Raw genomic sequence first — 21,199 nt, 5'->3', positions numbered from 1 at the left:
AGCTCCTAGTTACTTGTTAAAGTGAACGTTCATGGTGGTCATAATGATCTCCATCTGAGGATGCACACCCACCTATCTTTCAATATTGGAAGCTTTTGGAAGGACATTTTTGGAAGACTCTTGTTGGTTGAAATACAGATGGATGCTTGTTTTATCTTATGTCCTAACTAGATGTCACATTACAAAATCATAGTCAATCAGAATTTTTTTTTTTTAATTTCACTGTGGTTGGGGTTATCTAGCATGGAACACCAAAGAAACATAAATCAAATGACTGAACACTTGTTGTGTCAAGTGTTCCATGGTTTTCTGCGGGTCTAAGCTGGTCATTCATGATCTCTAGCTGCCCCGGATACAGTAATGTAGATGGTTGATCAGATTGATTGCCAGCTGTTAGACTTGGTTTTGACCTTGTCAACCATCTTGGTCAGGCTGATTGTTGGTGGTAAACCACTTTGGATTAGCAACAAATATTACCGATGACCTTAAGCTAAAAAAAAATGTCTTCAGCGTGGCAGAAGGTAAAACCACCTAGATGTAATTTATATGGAAGCCCTCCTATTGTAACTGTTCAACCATTGCAAACTGGACATCCCCCTTTTCTCATTCTCTCTCATACTTTGACTTTAATCAACTTCCATCCATCCACAGACATTCTCGTTCCATCACGCAGGGCTAACAAACCTGCTATAAAGCTTGTCAAGGCACATTTACAGCTTAGCACAGCATATCCAAACATTGACAAACACGAGTGCACACCCAAAACGAACAAAGCCTGTGTCAATCAGCCATCAGTGGCTGGAGATAAAGAGATTTGAGACCTGTATAGCCAACTGTTCTGTGTTTTGTGCTTTGGCCTGTGGTGTTTGTGCTTTGTTTTATGTGTGAGTGTGTTGTAAGTACAAGTCCTACTGGCAGGGCCTCTATCCAGCATATTTTCGATCTGACAAATTGCACTCATTCATCCCAGCCTCAGGCAAGGGTCATCTCTGTCCTACAGAGATTGGTTCAGAAACATGTAGCACTTTCACCTAAACAGCCATAAAACATGTTTGGATGAAGTTTATTACAGTAATGTATCAAGTGTTGCAGGAAAGTGACTCCAGCCTCCAGGCTGTACATGAACTCAGTTACATCTATGGTAGTAATGAATGACCAAACATATAAGGACAACTCCACTTGAAGGCAGCATATGTCTAATACCTTGTAGATTACAGTATGTATTTTCACAGTAACTGTAGGTATTCTACATATGCTACGTATATATTCAAAGGTTAAACCTTTAAAACATTATATACAGTGCATGTTTGTTCATGATATAAAGTATGAAAGTGTTTTCAGCTCTAAAATCTGATTGAACTACTTTTGAAGCCATTAAATAGCTGATATAGTGAAGTCACCTTTATAGTTATGGAGCTTTATACAAGACAGATTCATTTTTTTTTTTTCAGTTAAAGTCAGTTCATTGACGAATCAGTGATGTCATCAGTTCATCTCTCTTCCAATAGCTTCTATGCAATCAGGGCGACAATATTAGCAGAAAATAAGCATCCCAACTAAGCAAGCCAAAGGTGACAGGGGCAAGGAACCAAAACTATATCGGTGGCAGAAATGGAGAAACAAACCATGGGAGAAACCAGGCTCAGACAGGGGGGCAGTTCTCCTCTGGCCAGACGAAACCTGCATGGTGTGGTTTAATTCCAGGCTACAACACAGGTCATATTGTGCAGAGGTTTTATCTGGTTTCCGTGATCTTGTCCCAATGACAAGTTAGTGCAGTCTTTGAAGGATTCTGGGACATATTCTAATAAAAATGACGAATAAATAATATTCCGAAGAGGATCTATGACTTCTGGAAGCACCTCTTTTAGTAGCTTAGATGGAATAGAGTCTAACATACATGTTGTAGGTTTAAAAGTTTATACAATATTTCCTCTCTTATAGCAGAGAATGAATGGAATTATTCTTCAGGGGATCTGTAGTGCACTGTCTGATGCAATACTGTAGCTGACGGGTGCATGGCTAGAATTTTATCCCTAATAGCATTGATCTTGGAAGTAATGAAGTCCATGAAGCCATTACCTCTGTACTGTTGTAATGTTGGGAAATGTCTGTGCAGTTGATGCTTAATTTTTCATTAATTCAGCCACTGTATTAAATAAATGCCTGGGGTTGTGTTTGTTTTCTTCTAAAAGTGAGAAAAAGTAAGCTGATCATTTTAAGAGCTTTTCTGTAAGTAGAACAATTTCCCTCCATGCAATACGAAATACCTCTACTTTTGTTTTCTTCCAGCTGTGCTCCATTTTCCAGGCTGCTCTCTTTAGGACGCAAATGCGCTTGTTATACCATGGTGTCGGACTCTTTAAGCATAAAGGAGCATCCGTGAAGTGCTAGAAAAGAGAGGGTCTATAGTTTCTGCTGTGTCTTTGCTCAGTAAATGTATAATATATATGCAGAATCATACTCACCCAAACTTTTGAACAGTGCATGTTTTTACATAAATAACAAACAAACAAAAAAAAAAAAACTGTATAAACAGGGGTCACAGTATATACAAGTTTCAAGTAAATTATTCTTGAAAGAGGTGTGTGCTTGTGTGTGTTTGTGAAAGAGAGTGTGTGGATAAGTCTATTTTTTAAAATATTATGACTGGAGCTGCAGGAATATCTTCTCTGTCAAATGGGATTTCTTTCTCTGAGTTATATGTTGTTGTGGAGGTCAATCCAAACCGATCAGTGATTCACCAGAATTGAGAATAAAGCTCTCACTGCATTCACACAAACACTTATGTGTTTATGAAGATTATGATTGGCTTTGAACTTGTACAGATCTTCAACATACAACAGCGACAAGAACAGAAGGACAGTTGGAGGAAATACACATACTTGTGGTTTGAGACGAGTGACATGTCATGTGAATCTGAGTAGGTGCGGACAGAGGCCATGCTGTTTGTGTTTGCACGTGTGCGCCAAGCCCTCGCTAAGTGCCGCCCTTATTGCATTAGAGAGAAAGATGCCACAGTTTGAAAAACAATTCAATCCAATCATTAACTTCATTCCTCTCTCTCTCTCTCCCTTTCTCTTTTTCTCTCCCGTTTCTCTCTCGTTCTCTCCTACTACCTCTTTACAGTCTCACCGCACGATATACAAGTCCACCCGGTCACAGTGGAATAGCAGCCCCTCAGAAGAAAAACACAAGGTAGAGTCTTCAACTGTATCTGTCTGCTCTTGCTCTGTTCTGCCACCTGAAACTCTCAGCAGACCTTCGGGGAAAGCCAATCTACTTATGCAGTTCAACTCAACTTTAGTCTGGCTTTTTCATCATTAAAAAAAAATATATTTCTGGAGCTTTTCTGAGGGTTTTGAACTGAACAGCCTGGTTGATTCCAGATGAACAGATGCAGAAAGTGTTGGATGCACCCTAGATCTTGAATGCGGTTTATTTCTGAGGTTTTTGCCGTTTCAGTCTCCGGCAGCAGTTGTTTGGCCCTGAAAGCATTTGCTCCAATCTCAGAGCTGGTGAGAAGCTTTGTGCTGGCAAAAAGCATTTCAAGCAGCCCCTGGTCAAACTATGTGAGAAATGTGATGGACACTTTGTATGATATGGTGCTTTCTGAACTGACAGCCTGAAGGGTAGGGTTCGACTGACGGCATTATTTGCTCAAAGACAACATGTGCCTGCAGTTTTCTTTGAGGTATCTGAGATCTGGTATCTTCTCTCAAAGCAATTATATACAATGTTTGGTCAGTGACCTGAATATTTTTTTTTTTCATACTAGACTCTGGTCTCTTCCGAAGTTCAGATGTAATGTATACTTTATTATGTAGATGTTTAGATGCAGTATAAATATGCAGAGAGACGTTCACACCTAATATTGTCATTGGACTGCACAACTGGCCACAGTTTTTTTTTTTTTTTTTTTTTGAAAATCGGATCAGAATTTAGATTTATTGGTGATTGCAAGTGAGAATGCCTGTGTTTAGAGGCACCAGAAAACAGATGAACCGTATTTCAAAAATCGTTAAAGAGTAAACTGTAAAAATGGATGAATTGTTCATGGCATTTCTTAGGCGTTTTTATTTTGTTTCTCCCAGATGACATCACTATACACTATCATTCAGAAGTTGGGGTCAGTTCAGAAATTAAAACTTTTATTCAGCAAGGAGGCATTAAATTGACTGAAAGTGAAATTAAAGACATTTATAATGTTTCAAAAGATTTCTATTACAATATATATATATATATATATATATATATATATATATATATATATATATATATATATATATATATATATATATATATGTATATATATATATATATATATGTATATATATGTATATATATATATATATATATATGTATATATATATATATATATATATATATATATATATATATATATATGTATATATATATATATATATATATATATATATATATATATATTTTTTTTTTTTTTTTTTTTTTTGCTCTGTTGAAAAAGGCAGCAAAACTGTTTCCAACATTAATAATAAAAGTAAATGTTTATTGTGCACCAAATCAGCAGATTAGAATGATTTCTGAAAGATCATGTGACACTGAAGACCGGAGTAATGGCTTTGATGCTTGCATGGCTGTGGGTTCACAAATGAATGATCACATATTAATGAATTTGAGACACGTTTTTAATTATAGTTAATTAATATTTAATATATTCCAGTAATAGGCTGGTGGGTTATATTCAGCTTTATCCTTTATGCATAAATCAGTTTTTTTTTTTTTTTTTTTTTTTTTTTATTGTTGTTAATTTAATTTCAGCAATATCATGTATTAATTTGTCATTAAATTGAATTGACATGAGGCTTCAAAGGTTACTAATACACATATACATTTACACAAACAAAAATACACACTCCTGTTTGTTTCCTCAGAGAAATGCATATGAATCTCTGTGTCTGTTCAATTCAACACATAATTATTGTGCAGTAATTTGGGATAGATAGAACATTGTAATAACCTATAATCTTGTTTCTTAAAGGAAGGAAAGCAGGGTGGATAATAATGCATAATATTAGCTGTCTTCTAGAATCCAAAACTTTTAGTTATATTCAGTGTACTTCAATCAGAAAGATATTATTAAGATTCAACGGAGATGACAGAAACAGTCTTATTTGATCCTTAAACATCCTGCTCTAAATTTTAATAAGCATAATTTGAAAGATTTTATCTTCCATAAGGCCGTTTTATGCATGCAGGATACAGATTGGATAAGATGTGAAGCGTTATTAAAATTCAGTGATTATTTAAACGTTGAGATGCTTTACAGTTGAACTCCGTGAGCCCCAACACTTTAATTCTTACTGTGAAATAAACAAGAACAGATCCAGAGACCTGGTCTCGCAGCTGACCACCTCAGATTCAGACTTTAAAGCAGAATATATATGTCTGTGCCACTAATGCCATCAAACAAACAGTTAGGAGAAAAAAAAAACATATTTCTGCTTCCCTTTCATTGGCCGAACTAACATATAGTCCCACCCCGAACTCATGCAATTGGTTAAGCCAGTGTGTTGCTGTGTTGGCTTGGTTGGGATGCTCAAAAAAAGCAATGCATTGAAAGCGTCATGGATTTTTCAGGGAAATCAACCTATAAATGTCATACTTGTCTCTGAATATAAGTCTGGGTAGAATAAAATCCTTTAGCACAGAGAAACATTACACACCACAGGTTTATTTCAGGTCTATTTTAGCATCGTTCTCTGTCTTGAGATGCCTGGTAAGCACAAAATGTATCCTCTACAGGCATATTTGTGTTTGTGAATGTGTACATGATACATATTTATGCAAATCTTTGCGTAAGGAACATTTCAAGACCAGATTAGAAAACCAAATGTCTAATAAATGCTGATGTCAGATGTTGCCTGCATCCTTGAACCAGGCCAAACTGAATCTGCTCTCTTTTGATGTTTTTCTCTGTACATTCAGCGGAAAAATCGGCAGAAATCTGCCGATTTTAACATGATAACATGTGTTACGTTCAGCTGAGAGTTACGCAGTCTTACTGATAGTTAAAAGCACGATGAATTTAGTCAGAATGTATAATAAACAAACACACAAAGCCCAGCAGGATTCTGTTGCACTCTCTAAATGCCTTTCATTCAGACCCATGTCCTCAACTCAGACACTGATGTCCGTCCCAATTTTCACCAAAATAACCTGTTTGAGAAATATCATCAGATATGCTTTATCAGAGCTTGCATATTATGGTGGTCTGCACACACAGGTTAATGGGGAAAAGCAGAAGTGCCTGATGGGAAATGAGCGAGTGATGAAGCAGTGTCATTAGAGGCTTGATGAGACATGCACCTGAACTGCCTGAATCATCGTTCTCCACTCCATCATCTCTAAGAAAGCTATTTGCTCTGATTCTGTGTGATAAGACTTTTCAAAACATTTAATCAGTGAAGAGAATTTCAAATGATGATTATTTTTAAAATGAAACTATAATTGAGTCTTTATTAGGTCATCAGTTTGGTTTGTTAAAATCAATTGTCTGTTGGCATAATCAGATTGAAGGAAGGTGAAACAGCTGTCAATGGCAAAGAATGTTATCTTACTGCTGTTTTGTAACCCCGCAACATGTTTATGAGCCGTTGTTAGGCTGATGTGTCACAGGGTCGTGTTTCCCAATTAAACACTGGCACTCGTGAGCCATTAACAAGCTTTATTCACGAGTAAGTCATCAATATTATGAATGGAGCATGAGACAATGCAAAGAAACACACACACACCCTCCATGCAATATTTATTGCAGATTATAGAGCAACTAAGAGATGTCTATTGTGTTGTCATATTGAAAAATGAGCTGTTTTGTGATTGAAACCCAAACTAATGAGTGCAGTATGTGTGTTACAGGTTGCCAGGTCCCTCCAAAGTCCCCGCTGCAGGCAGCGGCAGTAGCAGTAGCAAAGCCCACGGATCCTCAAACCTGAACCGAAGGAGCCAGAGCTTCAACAGTATTGACAAGAGCAAACCACTGCAATATGCTAGTGGCAATGACAGAGGTGAGCAATAAACAGAATCTTAATATTCAAATCAAGGTCTCTGCACATTACTCAAATGAAACAGCAACAGCTAAATCCTGTTATCCACTAGATGGTGCCACTATCACAATGAACAATGGCGCTGTAGCACAGGGCAGGTTGCCTTGAGTTGGTTCCCTCATGCATTTATTGTTATATTTTCATAATGACATAAATCTGTAAAAAAAAAAAAAAAAAAAAAAAAAAAAACTATTTCCTGGGAAATTAAAGTATGATATTGCACTGTGGTTCTTCTCTGGTGTGTTATTCACATCTGAAAAGGTGATCTGCCATCGGCATTCACTGTCCTCCTCCAATATATTCGGAGATGACGTTCATGTTACATTTCTACCTCTTCCACATAACCAGCCTATTCAGAGTTCACTTCAGATTTCATCTTCCTGTCAGAGCCGAAACATCATTCAAAGTTGACTTCATAAAACCACATGGCTATTTAGCCACCAGTGTGTAAATCTCCACAGGCTAAATTGGTTACTTCATAAATCTGTGCTCAAACTGATGGAGTGTGTCGATTGAAGCAGGGTTGGGAGTTCACAGACGTGTGACCTGTATTTCGCCCCTGGTTCACCCCTCACTGCAAGGCGATCAGTGAAGAAAACGTAACTGATTTCCCGACCAGACTCTTTGTTTTGGCTGTACTGCCCAGTTAGATTTATACCGGACTTTAGCACAGAGGCTGGTGTTCCCAGACACTATTTATGGAAAGGGCAAGACAGTACACACAAAGCCAGACAGAGGGTCTTACATGGCAGACGGGAGCTTTGATGAATCGGAGAGTCCTAATAGGCAACGTCTCTCTCGAAACTTATTCCTGCCCTTTTCCATCAGGCCTAACATTACTCAAAACCTAGATTTACAGGGCTACTCCGCTAGTACTTCCATAGATGAGAAAAGCAAACTCCCATCTGCCTTTTTTTCCCTCATCTTCCTTTTTTCTCTGACCAAAAAGTCTCCCGCACTGGAGAAACTATGGGAGGGGCTGGTAGAGAGAACAGAGCTCTGTTCCAAAACCTAGTGAGCTGCCTACCTAGCATTTTAAGGCATCGTAGGTGTTCAGTTGACACAAATGCTGTTCCAAGCAGTAGGCAGAACAAATGATTTTGTGTGAGATGCAATGTTTTAGCCAAATTGTAAAGGTGCGATCCCAGTTAAATTTTGTAGGCAAAACAAGTCAGTAGCGATGTATGAAGCAAACTCACACAGCAGTAGCTTTCAAACCAATCATCTTCCTGATGGTCAACATGGTGAATGTGTGACCAATTTGAATCCATTACCCAATCTGCACCAGAACATCCATCCCCCTCATTCAAAACTGAAATTGTGTGGATTTCTACCAGTTTTGCCTACAAGAACAACAACAAAAATTGTGACGCAGTATCACATGTTCTTTATTCTTCATAAGAGAGGCTATCCCAGAATGCAGTTCTGAAATGCATTCAGAAATGGTCTGGAACAAATATTAATGGGCGAAATCGTGAATTTTGTTTCACTTTACAGTTAAAAGAGACAGTTAAACATTCAAAATGTTAGCTGTAGGAATAGAAGTCCCGTCATGCAGAGCAAATCACCACAAAAATGTGCATTAGCTGGATCATCCTGACAATTTTCAATGATATGATTTTTGTCTGTGCATGTGTTGTTAAAGCATCATTTCTAACAACGGTTATATAGATTTCAGGCTGTCCCTATTTAAATAGATCAGGGATTTACACATTTTTTTCAGCCAAATTCCTTAGACCTAGAATATTTTTTGAAGTAAATATTTCAATAGTGTAACAACAAACAACTTTGTTAGCTTAGCTACATGCTAATATCTCAATTGTGAATTGAGTCTCATTTGTGCTTCATGCTGCCTACATAGATTATTCAGTCACTTTTGGACTTTCGTGACAGTAAGGACGCCACCTTTGTAGCCCACTAGGCATCTCACTAGGTTTTGAAACAGAATTAGCATGTAGTCTTTCATTTCATGGCAGGCTTGAATAAGAATGTCATAATCCTGAGTTTGACCTTTAACTGATTTAATCCTTAACCCCAAATCTGTCAACACCCTGCGTTACATCACCTACGTATTTCAGCACAAAGCCTCTCTGTGGACGCACATCTCATACTGTTTATAAGCCCTGTGCCAAGGTAGTGGGCACAAACACTTGCATGTTAAATAGTCTTGTATAACAAAGCTAATTTCACCATTCACACAGGCTGCGGGAGTGAATCATCATGTTTGCTAGCATTAGCTCAGTCCAGAAGGCTTTCAAAAGCACTGTGTTCAGTTTCTGGATTAATTTTAAGGAAATCAGTGTTGTTTCGTACATTTACTGAACTTTTGGCATAGCTTCATATAGTAGCACCTGTGACGAAGATGGGAAAGATTGATCAGAACTGGGCAGAAGAGATAACAGAGAGCCAGAGGCAAAGAAAATGCCTAATGCCTGCAGTCCATTCATGATTAGACAAGAGTGGATTAAGATGGAAAATCGTCAATGCCATGTTTGCTGTCATCACACCTATCAATGTGTTTGTTTTGAAATGTGTGTGGCATCCTTTCAGACTTCCCAGAACAAAGTGGTATTTCACTTTCAACATAAAGTGGTGTGGAAAAAAGGGTAGCTATGGTAACCCTGTTTCAATGGTCTGTTGTGTGTATGTGTGTGAGTGGCTGTTATTTAAGCTGCTGTTATCTCCAAAGACAGGGTTAATTTAGCTGACACATGCACTGAAACCGATCCACACAGCGCTCATTCACAGTCCAATCTCTGTTCACTCTACTAGATTTTCAATGGAACCATTAAATCCCATCTATTTCTGTCTTCCTTTCCAGCTTAACTTTCATATGTCTGTGTGCAAATCAAAGTTATGTGCAGCCTGAGTTGCTGTAAGATTAATTTATCTATCTGTCTGTCTGTCTGTCTGTCACACATTTATGACTCAAATTTACATTTCCTTATTGTGTCTGCATGTTTAATTTTTTGGGAATTTCCATAATTCTCAGTTGGGATTCTCATTAAATACTTAATATATATATATATATATATATATATATATATATATATATATATATATATATATATATATATATATATATATATATATATATACTTTATATAAAAATAAATGTTTATGCTAGTTGCATGAGATTCACTCTTAAACTGTTCGGAGCATTAGCATTCCCCTTACAAAGAAGTACTGGCGCCATGGTATGTTGGTGAAATTACATAGTAGTACCATGGGTTTTTGGTATGTACCATGGTACTGTTTGATTACTGTTTTCATATGCATTGTATTTACAAGGTACTCAAAACAATATTATACACAGCTTTTTTGACAGTAATGTATAATCCACTGAGACCTAGTCAAAGCGATTCAATTTATGTGGACTAAATGTGTAATGCATTTTGAGTCTCGGCCCTAAGCTTAGCTATTCACTGTAGCAGTCATCACTGGACTGATAGTCAAGGCCTAGACAAGTTGTAATTTAAAGGATGTTACATATCTGCATTGTTATGCTATCAAGGGGCTTGATAAATCTGTTTCCCCCACATTAAAATTATCTATTTATATAGTATTAAGTACGTTTATATATGTTATCTTGAGAGACGTGTTGATTTCTCCCAAAATATTACTGCATTTACAAAGAGCAAGAGGGTATATGGAAACAACAGAGTATTTGAAATCCCACAAAATCAACTTAGGATCCAATTTTCTGCCTGAGTGCTTCGCCGCATTGCTTGGGATTTCAGTATGCGTTGGGATTGCAGAGCAAAGATTTGGATGGAGCATCTATTCCTCATGTGTTTGTGGGAAGCTTTGCCTTTTTTACGATCTCTTTCTACTTATGCTAATATTTGACTATTGTGGTAGTCATAATGTTCCTCCTTGCCAAAGACAAAGTATGTATTGCTTCTAGGGTGTAGTTATATCAGTCTAACATATGTGTCCACTGTTTGGTCTGTTTCTTTGATGTAGAGTCGGTGAAGGGCATTCCTCTGCCAGGCAGCATGAATGGCAGTGGCTCGGTGCCCTCCAGCACCAGTGGGCAGCAGCTGGCCTCTGCCATCCCCTCTCCAACTGCTGGAAAGACCTGGCGCAGCAAATCCATGAACATGAAGCACAGTGCCACCTCGTCTATGTTGGCCACCAAGCCGCCCAGCCCAACCGCTTCCCCAACCCCTCCCTCATCATCCGATCACCTCCGGCCCCCAATCACAGACTCCTCCAAATCAGCCCCCGGAAATCAGCGCTCCATGTTGGAGAAATTCAGACTCATCAACCCTAGATCTGCATCCAGAACATCACCCTCAGTGGCTGAAATGGCTCTCCAGGAGGAGGATGACTTGTCGGAGTTTGGAGATGAGGGGACCTGCAGTCCTACACCACCCGGCGGGATCTCAAAGCAGCAGGGGAAATCCCCTGCATCCTCCTTTGCACCCCCAAACAAGACCAACAACTGCAAGAACCACAACAACAAGTCCTTGCCCCAGCCCAAAGACAAAGAGGACAAGAACAAAACCAAGAACAAAGCAAGCACGCCACCCAAGGAGGAGCCAGTGATAGTGGAGCCCTCTAAGAAAGGCTCCAAGATTGCCAGCCTCATCCCAAAAGGAGGCAAAACTTCTGCAGCCTCTGTGAAGAAAGAAAGTGTAATCCCTGCCTCCAGCAGCATCCCCAAACCTGGTCTGAAGGCTCCAATAGCAATGGCCAAGCCTGCAGCAAGCCAATCCAGTGTGCCTGCAACTAGTGTACCTGCTACAGGTGGTGAGAAAACCAAACTTAGTAAAGGTGGTCAGTCTATATATATGCAGAGATCCTTGGGAGGATTGGAGAATCGGAAGACCAGCATGGTGTCGTCAACCAGTACCTCAGCACTTTCTGGATCCGCCACATCTGGGCTGGGTGGTGGAGGAGCTTTAGCAGGTAATGGGACAGTACAACTTCCACAGCAGCAACAACACAACCATCCCAACACGGCAACTGTCGCCCCCTTCATGTATCGGTGAGTGATTCTTAAATACAATTGCACATGATTTTTGCATTTTCAGATCTCTTGCTTTGCATATTGTGAATGATGGTTGCTGAAGTTGTGGGGGGGGGCAGCTTAATTATTACAGATCTGGATCTGTAACGTTCAATCACAGAAAAGTACATAAGATACCACTTCTGTTGCTTTACAATTTATTATTGCACCCTAGCAATATAATTAATGGCAGGTGGGCTTTCCTTGTGATGTCGTCCCTTTGGATAAAATTATTTCTGAGCTAAAGTTGTTGGACAGAAATCCCTCCAGCTGGTCATTCTTCAACCCTATTATGTCCTCATCATGGACCCAGCTGACTTCTAGTCCTAAGCAGGGCTACTAGGGTCTAGATATCCAATGACCCTTAGAGACTTAAAAGGGCAAGACTCAGACAAACAGACAGATCTGGGTTCCTGAGTTCTATTCTGGGTTGTGAAATCATTATCATTATCCATCAGACAGCAGGACCATGTCTCTGTAAATACCCTCAATAGACAGGCAAAGATGAAACCCTCATCCCCAGGAGGTCCAGAATAATTACCTCTTCTTTTACTTATTTTGCACACCACTAACCAGGCGGACACTTTTGAGCATCTCTGTAACAAAATGTAACAATTCTTAATAAGATTCAGAAAATAATTTCCTTTTGGAAAAGTGGAAAGTCATTTATTCATGATAGATCTAGAAAGAAAGACATTTTTTAGTGGTGACCTGGTGGGAAGTGCACAGTGATGTTTCTGTGCAAGCTAACCCGGCTTTCAGTCATTTTCCAGTCAATCGTTTCTCCACTCTGCTGTCACTTTATAGGCAGAGCGAGAAATTTGGAGGATGTCTTGTTAAATCTGAGTGTGGAGGGTGATTTTAACAGAATTGATCTATTTTTCAGTATAGACTGTCTAGACAATTGTCCTTTTTCGACCAGGCAAAGTGAGACCCTGCTTACACACCAAGGCTGACAGAGCATCATAAAGCATCTTTAGTTACAGGCAAATATATGTTTAACCAGCAATCTATCTATAGTTTATCAAACCAGCTTTTAGATATACAGACACCTACCCACTGATCATCTGTCCCTTGTATCACCTATCCAATCACCCAGTGCTTTGTAAGAAAAAGCAGCGGGTAAATGTCTCATCTCGATGGTATTATTAGCCCAAGTGGGAACCACTGAGCTGTTTGCCAGACCGCCTCGTTTAATGGGCATGGTCTCTCTCAGTCCTCACAAAGAGACTGATGAGGGTGAATATGTTGAAGAGAATGTGGGAACAGAAAAGAGAATATGTGATCGATGGGCAAAGGGCATTCATAACAGTTTGAGTCAGCTTATTAAAGAGAAAGAGAGTGTTAATGGGCCTGTGATAGACAACAAAAAATAATAATGACATGAAAGACAGATGAGAATGTTGAAAACGAGAGCCAAAGGGTTTTGTCCTTGAGTGGTTGTGTATGTTCAGTAGCTGGTTTAATCCTTTGCTTGAATATAGAGCTCTCAAACCCAGTTACCTTTGCGCACCTGCACAAACTGAACCTTAAGTGTTTAACAGTTCTCATAAAAACACACTTACCTCCTTACCGGCCTGCCACAGGTTCATTATTCACAGGAAGACGGTGGCGTTTTCTTAAAGCTGTGTTTGGCATTCTCTGTGCCGTCTCATAAGGATTATAACCTAAAGTCTTTATGGAATTTTAAACTGGAGCTCTTATCACACTCCTCTCCAGTACTGCAGATCTTCCTCTCGAGAGCTTTGCTTGTCTCTGTAAAACCCGTAGGGCTGCGACAGCCCACTGAGAGACGATACATTGCATTTCCACAAGTCCACATGGTTATCATGCTCCTAGAACTACAACAAGGGTCAAACCTTTTGGCATGCTTGACAAGGGCAGTTGAGTTGAGGATGTTGCATTACCAGCCTCAGAACTGTATTTCTTTATAATTTTTAATTTTAATTATATATTCACTACTATTTAAAGGTTTTGGGTCGGGAAAAATTATTGTATGTTTGTGAAATTTATTGTCTTATGTGTCCATTTTTCTAAAGTTTGATTTATAATCTGAAAGCTGATAAATAAATACACTTTCCGTTAATGTATGGTTTATTAGAATCAGACAATATTTGGCCAAGACACAACTATTTCAAAATCTATAATTTAAGAGTGCAAAACAACCAATACTGAGAAAATCACTTTGAAGTTCATATTACTAATCAAAAAATAAGTTTTGATATATTTACAATAGAAAATTTAGAAAATAGCTTAATGGAATATGATATTTACTTAATATCCTAATGATTTTGGGCATAAAAGAAAAATGTATAATTTTGACCCATACAATGTTTTTGGCTATTGCTAAAAATAAACCCCAGTGACTTAAAACTGGTTTTGTGCTCCAGGGTCACATATCTGATTAAAAATATAGTAGAAATGACAATATTGTGATATTATTATTACAATTTAAAATAACCATTTCAATCTGAATATATTTTAAAATGTAATTTATTCCTGTGATGGCAAACTTGACAAATTTTCAGCAGTTTATCTTTTGTGATATTATATTACTGGCACTGACCAATTTAATGTGTCTTTGTTGAATAAAAGTAAACATACAAATAAATGTATAAATAAATTACAATAGTAGTGTTTGCCATTGCCATTATTTAAAAATTAGTTTTATGTATTTATTTATTACATATAAATTAATGATTTATCAGGTTATTCAGTATTTTTCTGTATTAAATGAAATATTATTTACATTAAACATTAGAATATTTTCAATGTCCACAATAAATTCTAGGATTTACTTGCTGTCTAATTTTGCAGGCTTCTGTTTAAGTCTTTATTTTTGGAGTGATGTTTCCTAAAAAATGATGTCTAGTTGGGTAGCTCACATGGGTTTGGAAGCTTTTGTATTTTTCATCCACTGGCATGGAGAACAGTGGGTTGACCAACCATCCACTGCCCCTCCTCACATCAGCACTCTCAGCTTCAGTGAAGTTGCTTGAAAATTATATTAAAAAGATTTTTAATATAAAACATTTTAGTTGACCTTCTCTTGAATACGTCTTTTATGCAGTTTCATCACTTAATGAGTTCATTCAGCTCTGAAAGTTTAAGCCCTCTTCCTTTCTGTTTATTTATTAATTATCGGCCGATATTTATTCTGCACCCCTAATATCTATACTTTTTTTGTTCTTGTTGCTTTGTTTAAATTGAAATACTAACATAACTAAATAAAAAAAAAAATTACTTAAAATAAACTATATAGACATATAAAAAAAATCTAATTGAAATAACAAAAACAACAGCAAAATTATGAAACGAACAAAATTTTAAATTAAAACAGAAAATTAAAAAAAAAGAGTCTTGTTCAAACTATAATCAAATTCTGTTATAGTATATTAATGTTACTAAAATTAAAAGTGCATAGATACTTTTTTTTTGTCTTTTAAAATAAATGGAACTTGGATTGATCTAATGCAAAATTCATGTTGACTGTATGCATGCAAAAAAAATCTACTCTGTGTAAAATGCTGAGTAATTTTTTCTTTTGCTTCACTCAGGACATATTCAGAGAACGACTGCACAACTGTTGTCCCCCCTGAACCTTGCCTCAGTCCCACAAAAGACTTGGTCTACAGCAAGACCGCCAAACAGTGCCTGGAGGAGATCTCAGGTACAGTAGGATGAGTACTGCCACATGTACACTTGTACACCTACACACAGTCAGACATAAGAGAGTGGCACAAGCCCAACACACACACACAGAAGCCAAAACACAGGCACAGATTCTCTCTGCAGGCCACTAATTCCATGTTGCTATCGCAGCAAGAAAAGGTCAGATATGACAGGTGGACAAAGGCTGACCTTGTTTGGGAGGCCAGGCTGCAGAATGTGTTGTTTATTTGTGCTTGTGTGTATTTCTCTGTGTGTGGGACCGTGATGTGACAGCTGATTAGCTGAAGATAGTTGCCTGGGGATCAGGCTCTGCTTGCACACTTCTCTTAACAACCAGTCGGCGAGCAACTGTGAGAAATAAATGCAAATCGTGCCCAAATACTGCATTTACCTGTGCTGCAGTTTCTGTAATTGCAGGGTGCACTATGACATGCAGTCCTAGTCGTTCATTTCCTGTGTGCATATTTATCAGCACAGACACTCTCGTTATATCCCTCTGCAAATGCTCTTGGTTTATTTCATTTATTCATTAATATTAGTTTTAATCAGGTTGGGATCTGATCATCTTGTTGTTTCCCTGAGGTTCCCTGTTTGTTACTTTAATACATTTTGTTCATAATTAACAATCTAAAACAGCTAAAAACAAATTAGACTCGAAAATTGTTCCTCAAACCAGCCAACTCTTCTTTAATGAGATATGAATTAGTGCTCCAGCTTGCACAAAAATGCCTGGAATGTCAAATTAAAGTGAATAAACTGCAGACACAATGTGGTCAGTGTTTGCACGTCAATGAGAATGCAGCCCAGCTGTGGTCATTTTGAAGCTGAGGGACATTGTTGTCTGCAAGTGGATCTAGACGCAGCAATAACATCATGACTCATGGTCAGACATTTGTTGTGTGTTTTGCATTGCATTGTTAGAGTTTGGGAACGTCTGGTCATGTTTGAAATGCTGTGGTTTGGGCAGTAATGTGGTCAGGGAAACCTTCATATGGAGTTCTTATAGACGTTAGCCTCAGAACTCACTTCCTGTTGAAGGGCATTGTGGGGTCCGCCCGGTTGTAAAATATGTTCCACTCCAAGCAAGTACATAAACAAAATCTCTGCATGTACCTGTTCTGTTTTAGCACATTTAGAAGGCTGGTTAGTGGGGGTAGTATTGCAAGAAATGTAGACATTTATTTGCTGAATTGTCTGGAAGTTTGGATAAGCATCTCTGCTATGTGTACCCTATTAGCTCAGTGATGGAATGTTTACAAAAACAGAAAAAATATCAGTTTAATTCCGAAATATTACACAATTAAAATCTAGATCTAGATTGTTAAAATCTAGATTTTTATATTTGGGGTCCTTGTTTTGATTGAAATCCTGTGGCCCTATTTTAATGATCTAAACGCAAAGTGTAAAGTGCACGGTGCACTCAGGGCGTGTCCAAATCCACTTTTGCTATTATAACGATGGAAAAATGGTCCGTGCGCCGGAGCTCATTTTTGGAATGAGTTGTCCCTATTCTCTTAAAAAGTAATTGGCGTAATGTTCAATAAACCAAACAGAGTGTCATCTCCCATTCCCTTTAAGAGCGAGATGTGCTCGCGCCATAGCAGATCGCTATTTACATGGAGGAACTTGAATGCTTCTCAAGCAAAGAAACCGATCTGCTTGTGCATGAAGTTAAAGCACATGAGCAGATCATCTATGGGACAAGCAGGAATTCACCAAAGCGTCCCGAGGTGAAGAATTCGTGGGATGAAGTAGCAGTGACTTTGTCCTCGTAATACGTAATACGTACCATAATAGAAATACACTGACTTATTAAACACCTTGATTAAACTGAGGAGTTCAGCGAGTGATGTTTTGCTGAAATTACCTGTTAAGTGGCCAGTCAATCTTTCAGTCGTCTGCGTTGGATGCAGGCTTTCAAATAGCTCCACGCGATGAGTCTGTTAATATATATGTGTGTGCATTGGCACAATTGTTTAATTAATTTGCCAGTTTAATTCATAATTATAAGTAGTAATAGGATGAATTGCAAATAGGTAGCCTAATTCTAATACACGCAATGACTATCCATCATTACATTTTTTTATTTATGTAGCCTACACAATAATATTATTTTACACTGTAATCCTTTTGTTTTTAATATTTGGCATGTTTTTGTGATGCGCATCCCTGTGTGTAATAAGCAATGTCAACGCGCACTGTGGACCTGCCCAGAGACGCATTTTCTACCAACGCGCTCTTTAAATAACAAACAAATATTGCACCATTGACTTTAGACTTCAGACCAGGTTTGAGTTGGCACAGTCTATTTTCAGCTCCTTAAAATAGCAATGCACAACAAACCTCTTATTTAGACCAGCGCGCACAAATGGGCGCAAATGCATTTGCTAATTAAACTTGTGCTACGCCTTACGTCGCATTGCGCCGGGTGTATGATAGGGCCCCTGATTGCTTAAAGTTGAAAATACTTATTTTGGGATATATCTTATTATACATTATCATAATTTAGCTTTTTTGCATAACTTAAATGTATCATCTTAACACCTTTCTCCAGTATGAAGAGTCTAAAGAAGAGATCACAGCCAGTTTTGTCTTACATTTTTCCCACCTCTCTCTCTTTTTCTCTCTCTCTCTCTCTCTCTCTCTCTCTCTCATACACACACACAAGGTGTGTGCTGAATTGGTAGCTAACAGCAACGGGAAACTAGCCATCATTGCTGCAAAGAGAAACAGAGAAGAAAGAGGGCGATAGATGAAGAGAATGAAGCAGCTCACAGCATGTTAAAAGGAGCAGGCGGACCCTGAGCTTGTGTCTGAGAATGCACACACACACACACTCAGTCTCTGCTGCTGTCCCTTGGAGCAAACCACATGCGCTTGCTCTAGCCGGTAATTAATAGACAGAGTGTGTGAAGAGTCTTCGGTCGCTGAAAGAGAAACAGGAAGAGGGAGAGATGCTGTGAAGGGCGTGTATCACAATATAACCGTGATCTGGTGCAGATCTGCTTCACACGATCATCCGTGCTGAACTGAAGGAAAGAAGTGTTAGAAGAGAAAGAGAAGAGGAAGACAGGAGGAGCGTGCTCTCAATGCATTCACCTGGATGCTGGTTATTGGCTGCGGAGAGCGAGCATGTGTGTGGGCAGGATAATATTTGAAGCTCCATGGAGCAAGGGGCAGCTTTGCGACTGAGCGTGTGCCAGCAGCCACCTGAAGCTCACAGATCATGTGAGGAGGAACTAGCTTCAAGATAAGGACAAAAAAGTGTTGAGGGATCCTAAAGAACGTGTGAAAATATGAAGCGAGGAGCCGAGTTTTCTGTGTTCCAGGGCGGTAGCCCGCCTTGCAAGTCACCATTGCCTCTCCGGGACAACTTAAACCTCCGCAAGCAACGTTCTCTTGGCAATCTCGTGCTGCTTAGCGATGGGGAGCAGAGGGTTTATGCCTTTGACTTGGATGAACCACCATGCCCACCTTCGTCAGCCTCCGGGACATCGTCTCCGTCGCCCTCGCCCCAACATGGCAGAGGTAGCGCCCGTAGACATCCCGACAGCAGCACCCGAGCTCGGTCACTCTCGCTGTCCCTCACCAAGGTGCTTTCCCAATCCGAACACTCCCTTATACCTGTGCCCTGGGGTTGTAAGTCCAACCGGATGGCACCTGCACATCAGCACCAGCGGCCCGAGCTGGTGGAGAAAGCGGACAGCTGTAGAAAATCGGGTGAGGACCCCGGAGCAGGTCCGGCGGGCACTGGAGGAGACTGGGAGCTTGAGAGTGCCAGGGAGGAGCAGGCACAGCTGGATAAAGAGGTTATACTCACTATGTTGGGAGACCTGGAGCAGGTTTTGAACCCACAGGCACGCCGTAAGTGTCACTCAAACGCATCAGTAGCTTATTGTGCCTTGCTGTTGTCGTGATCATTTTTATTCTTGAACTCTGGGTCGAGTGTGTGTGTAATTGCGTGAGAAATGTTTCTGGGGGGTGTCTGGTTGAATTATGGTGCTCTAATTGTGCTATAGAAGAACATTTGGAAGCCAGATTCACCTGCCGGCTATTGAGGTGCTGCCATGATGTCTGCTGCTCTGATCAATAGCTCTATTTACCCTCCTGTCGGTGTGATCAATGCTTGTATTCCCAGTCCATCTAGTGTTAACCGTCAACCACGGGGCTATTTGTTCACAAGCCCACCACCTCATATTACTGAAGTAATTCAGTTCCCTGTAGCAGCATTCTTTCACACAGCATTTTCACACACCATTTTAAGGAAATGTTTTAAATGCTATTTCATTTTTTTTTTTTTTTTTTGTCGTCAGTATAACTATTACTAATGCTTAAAGGGATAGGTCACCTAAAAATGAACATTTGGTCTGAAAATCACTTACCCTCTTTTCATTCCAGCCCTCTGTGTATTTCATCTTCTGTGAAACACAAACGAAGATGCTTTTTAGAGAAATTCAGTGCTTTTTGGCAATACAGTGAAAGTCAGTAGGGTCTGATGTTGAGGTTTGAAGCTGTAGACTCTGAGGTTAGTTTTCACACTGCCACAATGAGGTTAAATCAGTGGAAACTCTCAGCTACCATCTGATCAGACATAGCCAGCGGTGTGTCCTCACGCCCTCCTTTGCTGTTGACAGGCTCAAGTGGTGCTTGCAGAAATGTGTCTGCTCACCCAGAGGGCAAGAAGTGCACATTATGCCACCCAGAGATCTCTTGATTTTCAAAAATCTGTTTCAGAAGCTTGTATTGTTTGTCTGTATCCAGCATTCACATGCAGTGAGAATAGCCATGCACCTGCTATGTTTAAATGGCTCTGTAGCTCTATATGTGAGATTTAAGGGAAGATAAATGCCTTGCCTTACACAGTTTGGCTGAATGGTCCATTGCAAGCCTATAAAACAAAGCCTTCTGGGTAAAAGAGGCCCTGATACATTCATAGTGACTCCATATGTGTTTGTTTGTGCTCCAGGGCAGTGCTATTCTTTGCTGTAGGGATCAGGACGGTCAAATAGTTAAATTGTGAGTTTAAATGTTTTTTGTTTTTGTTTTTCTGTTAGGTTGACATTTTATATTTAATATTTGGTGCGATATGATTTTAAGATGTAACCTTTCAAAGAGGATTTTGGCATGGTAGCTGAAAAAGTCATTTTTGAGATCTTATGTTGCTAACTTGTTGATGTTACTCCCTCTGCAGTCAAATTTTGAAACAAATTCAATCATCTGCTGTGAGGATTATAATGCTCTATATACATATGAAAACAGACATCTTGTACTTTCTTATACCATGAACATCTTTAGATTGCAGTTTAGCCATCTAAAACTGAATATTATAATGCATCCATTGCAAATTGTGTCTGATAAGAATATAAAACAGCCTCAAGACACATTTCTCAACTTTTTTTCTCCCTCTCATTCTGGCCTTGGATTGGTG

The 21,199-nt window shown here is 39.1% G+C and overlaps 1 protein-coding gene across 7 annotated transcripts in view; it reads left to right on the top strand.

The window, feature by feature from the left end:
- Window positions 1-21,199, top strand: part of LOC113048087 (neuron navigator 3-like) — a 295,342-nt gene that overhangs the window by 214,446 nt on the left and 59,697 nt on the right. For 6 of the 7 annotated variants that reach the window (XM_026209608.1, XM_026209602.1, XM_026209604.1 and 3 more), the window contains 4 exons: window positions 3,130-3,198; window positions 6,898-7,046; window positions 11,052-12,078; window positions 15,657-15,769. In XM_026209608.1, the coding sequence (XP_026065393.1) occupies window positions 3,130-3,198; window positions 6,898-7,046; window positions 11,052-12,078; window positions 15,657-15,769 (1,358 nt within the window). The remainder of the gene's footprint in view (window positions 1-3,129; window positions 3,199-6,897; window positions 7,047-11,051; window positions 12,079-15,656; window positions 15,770-21,199) is intronic. The other variant, XM_026209606.1, reaches the window with a different exon arrangement.

This window comes from Carassius auratus, chromosome 29, assembly GCF_003368295.1.
Source record: "Carassius auratus strain Wakin chromosome 29, ASM336829v1, whole genome shotgun sequence".
In the NCBI taxonomy this organism is placed as follows: domain Eukaryota; kingdom Metazoa; phylum Chordata; class Actinopteri; order Cypriniformes; family Cyprinidae; genus Carassius; species Carassius auratus.
This window is presented reverse-complemented; position numbering and strand designations above follow the sequence as displayed.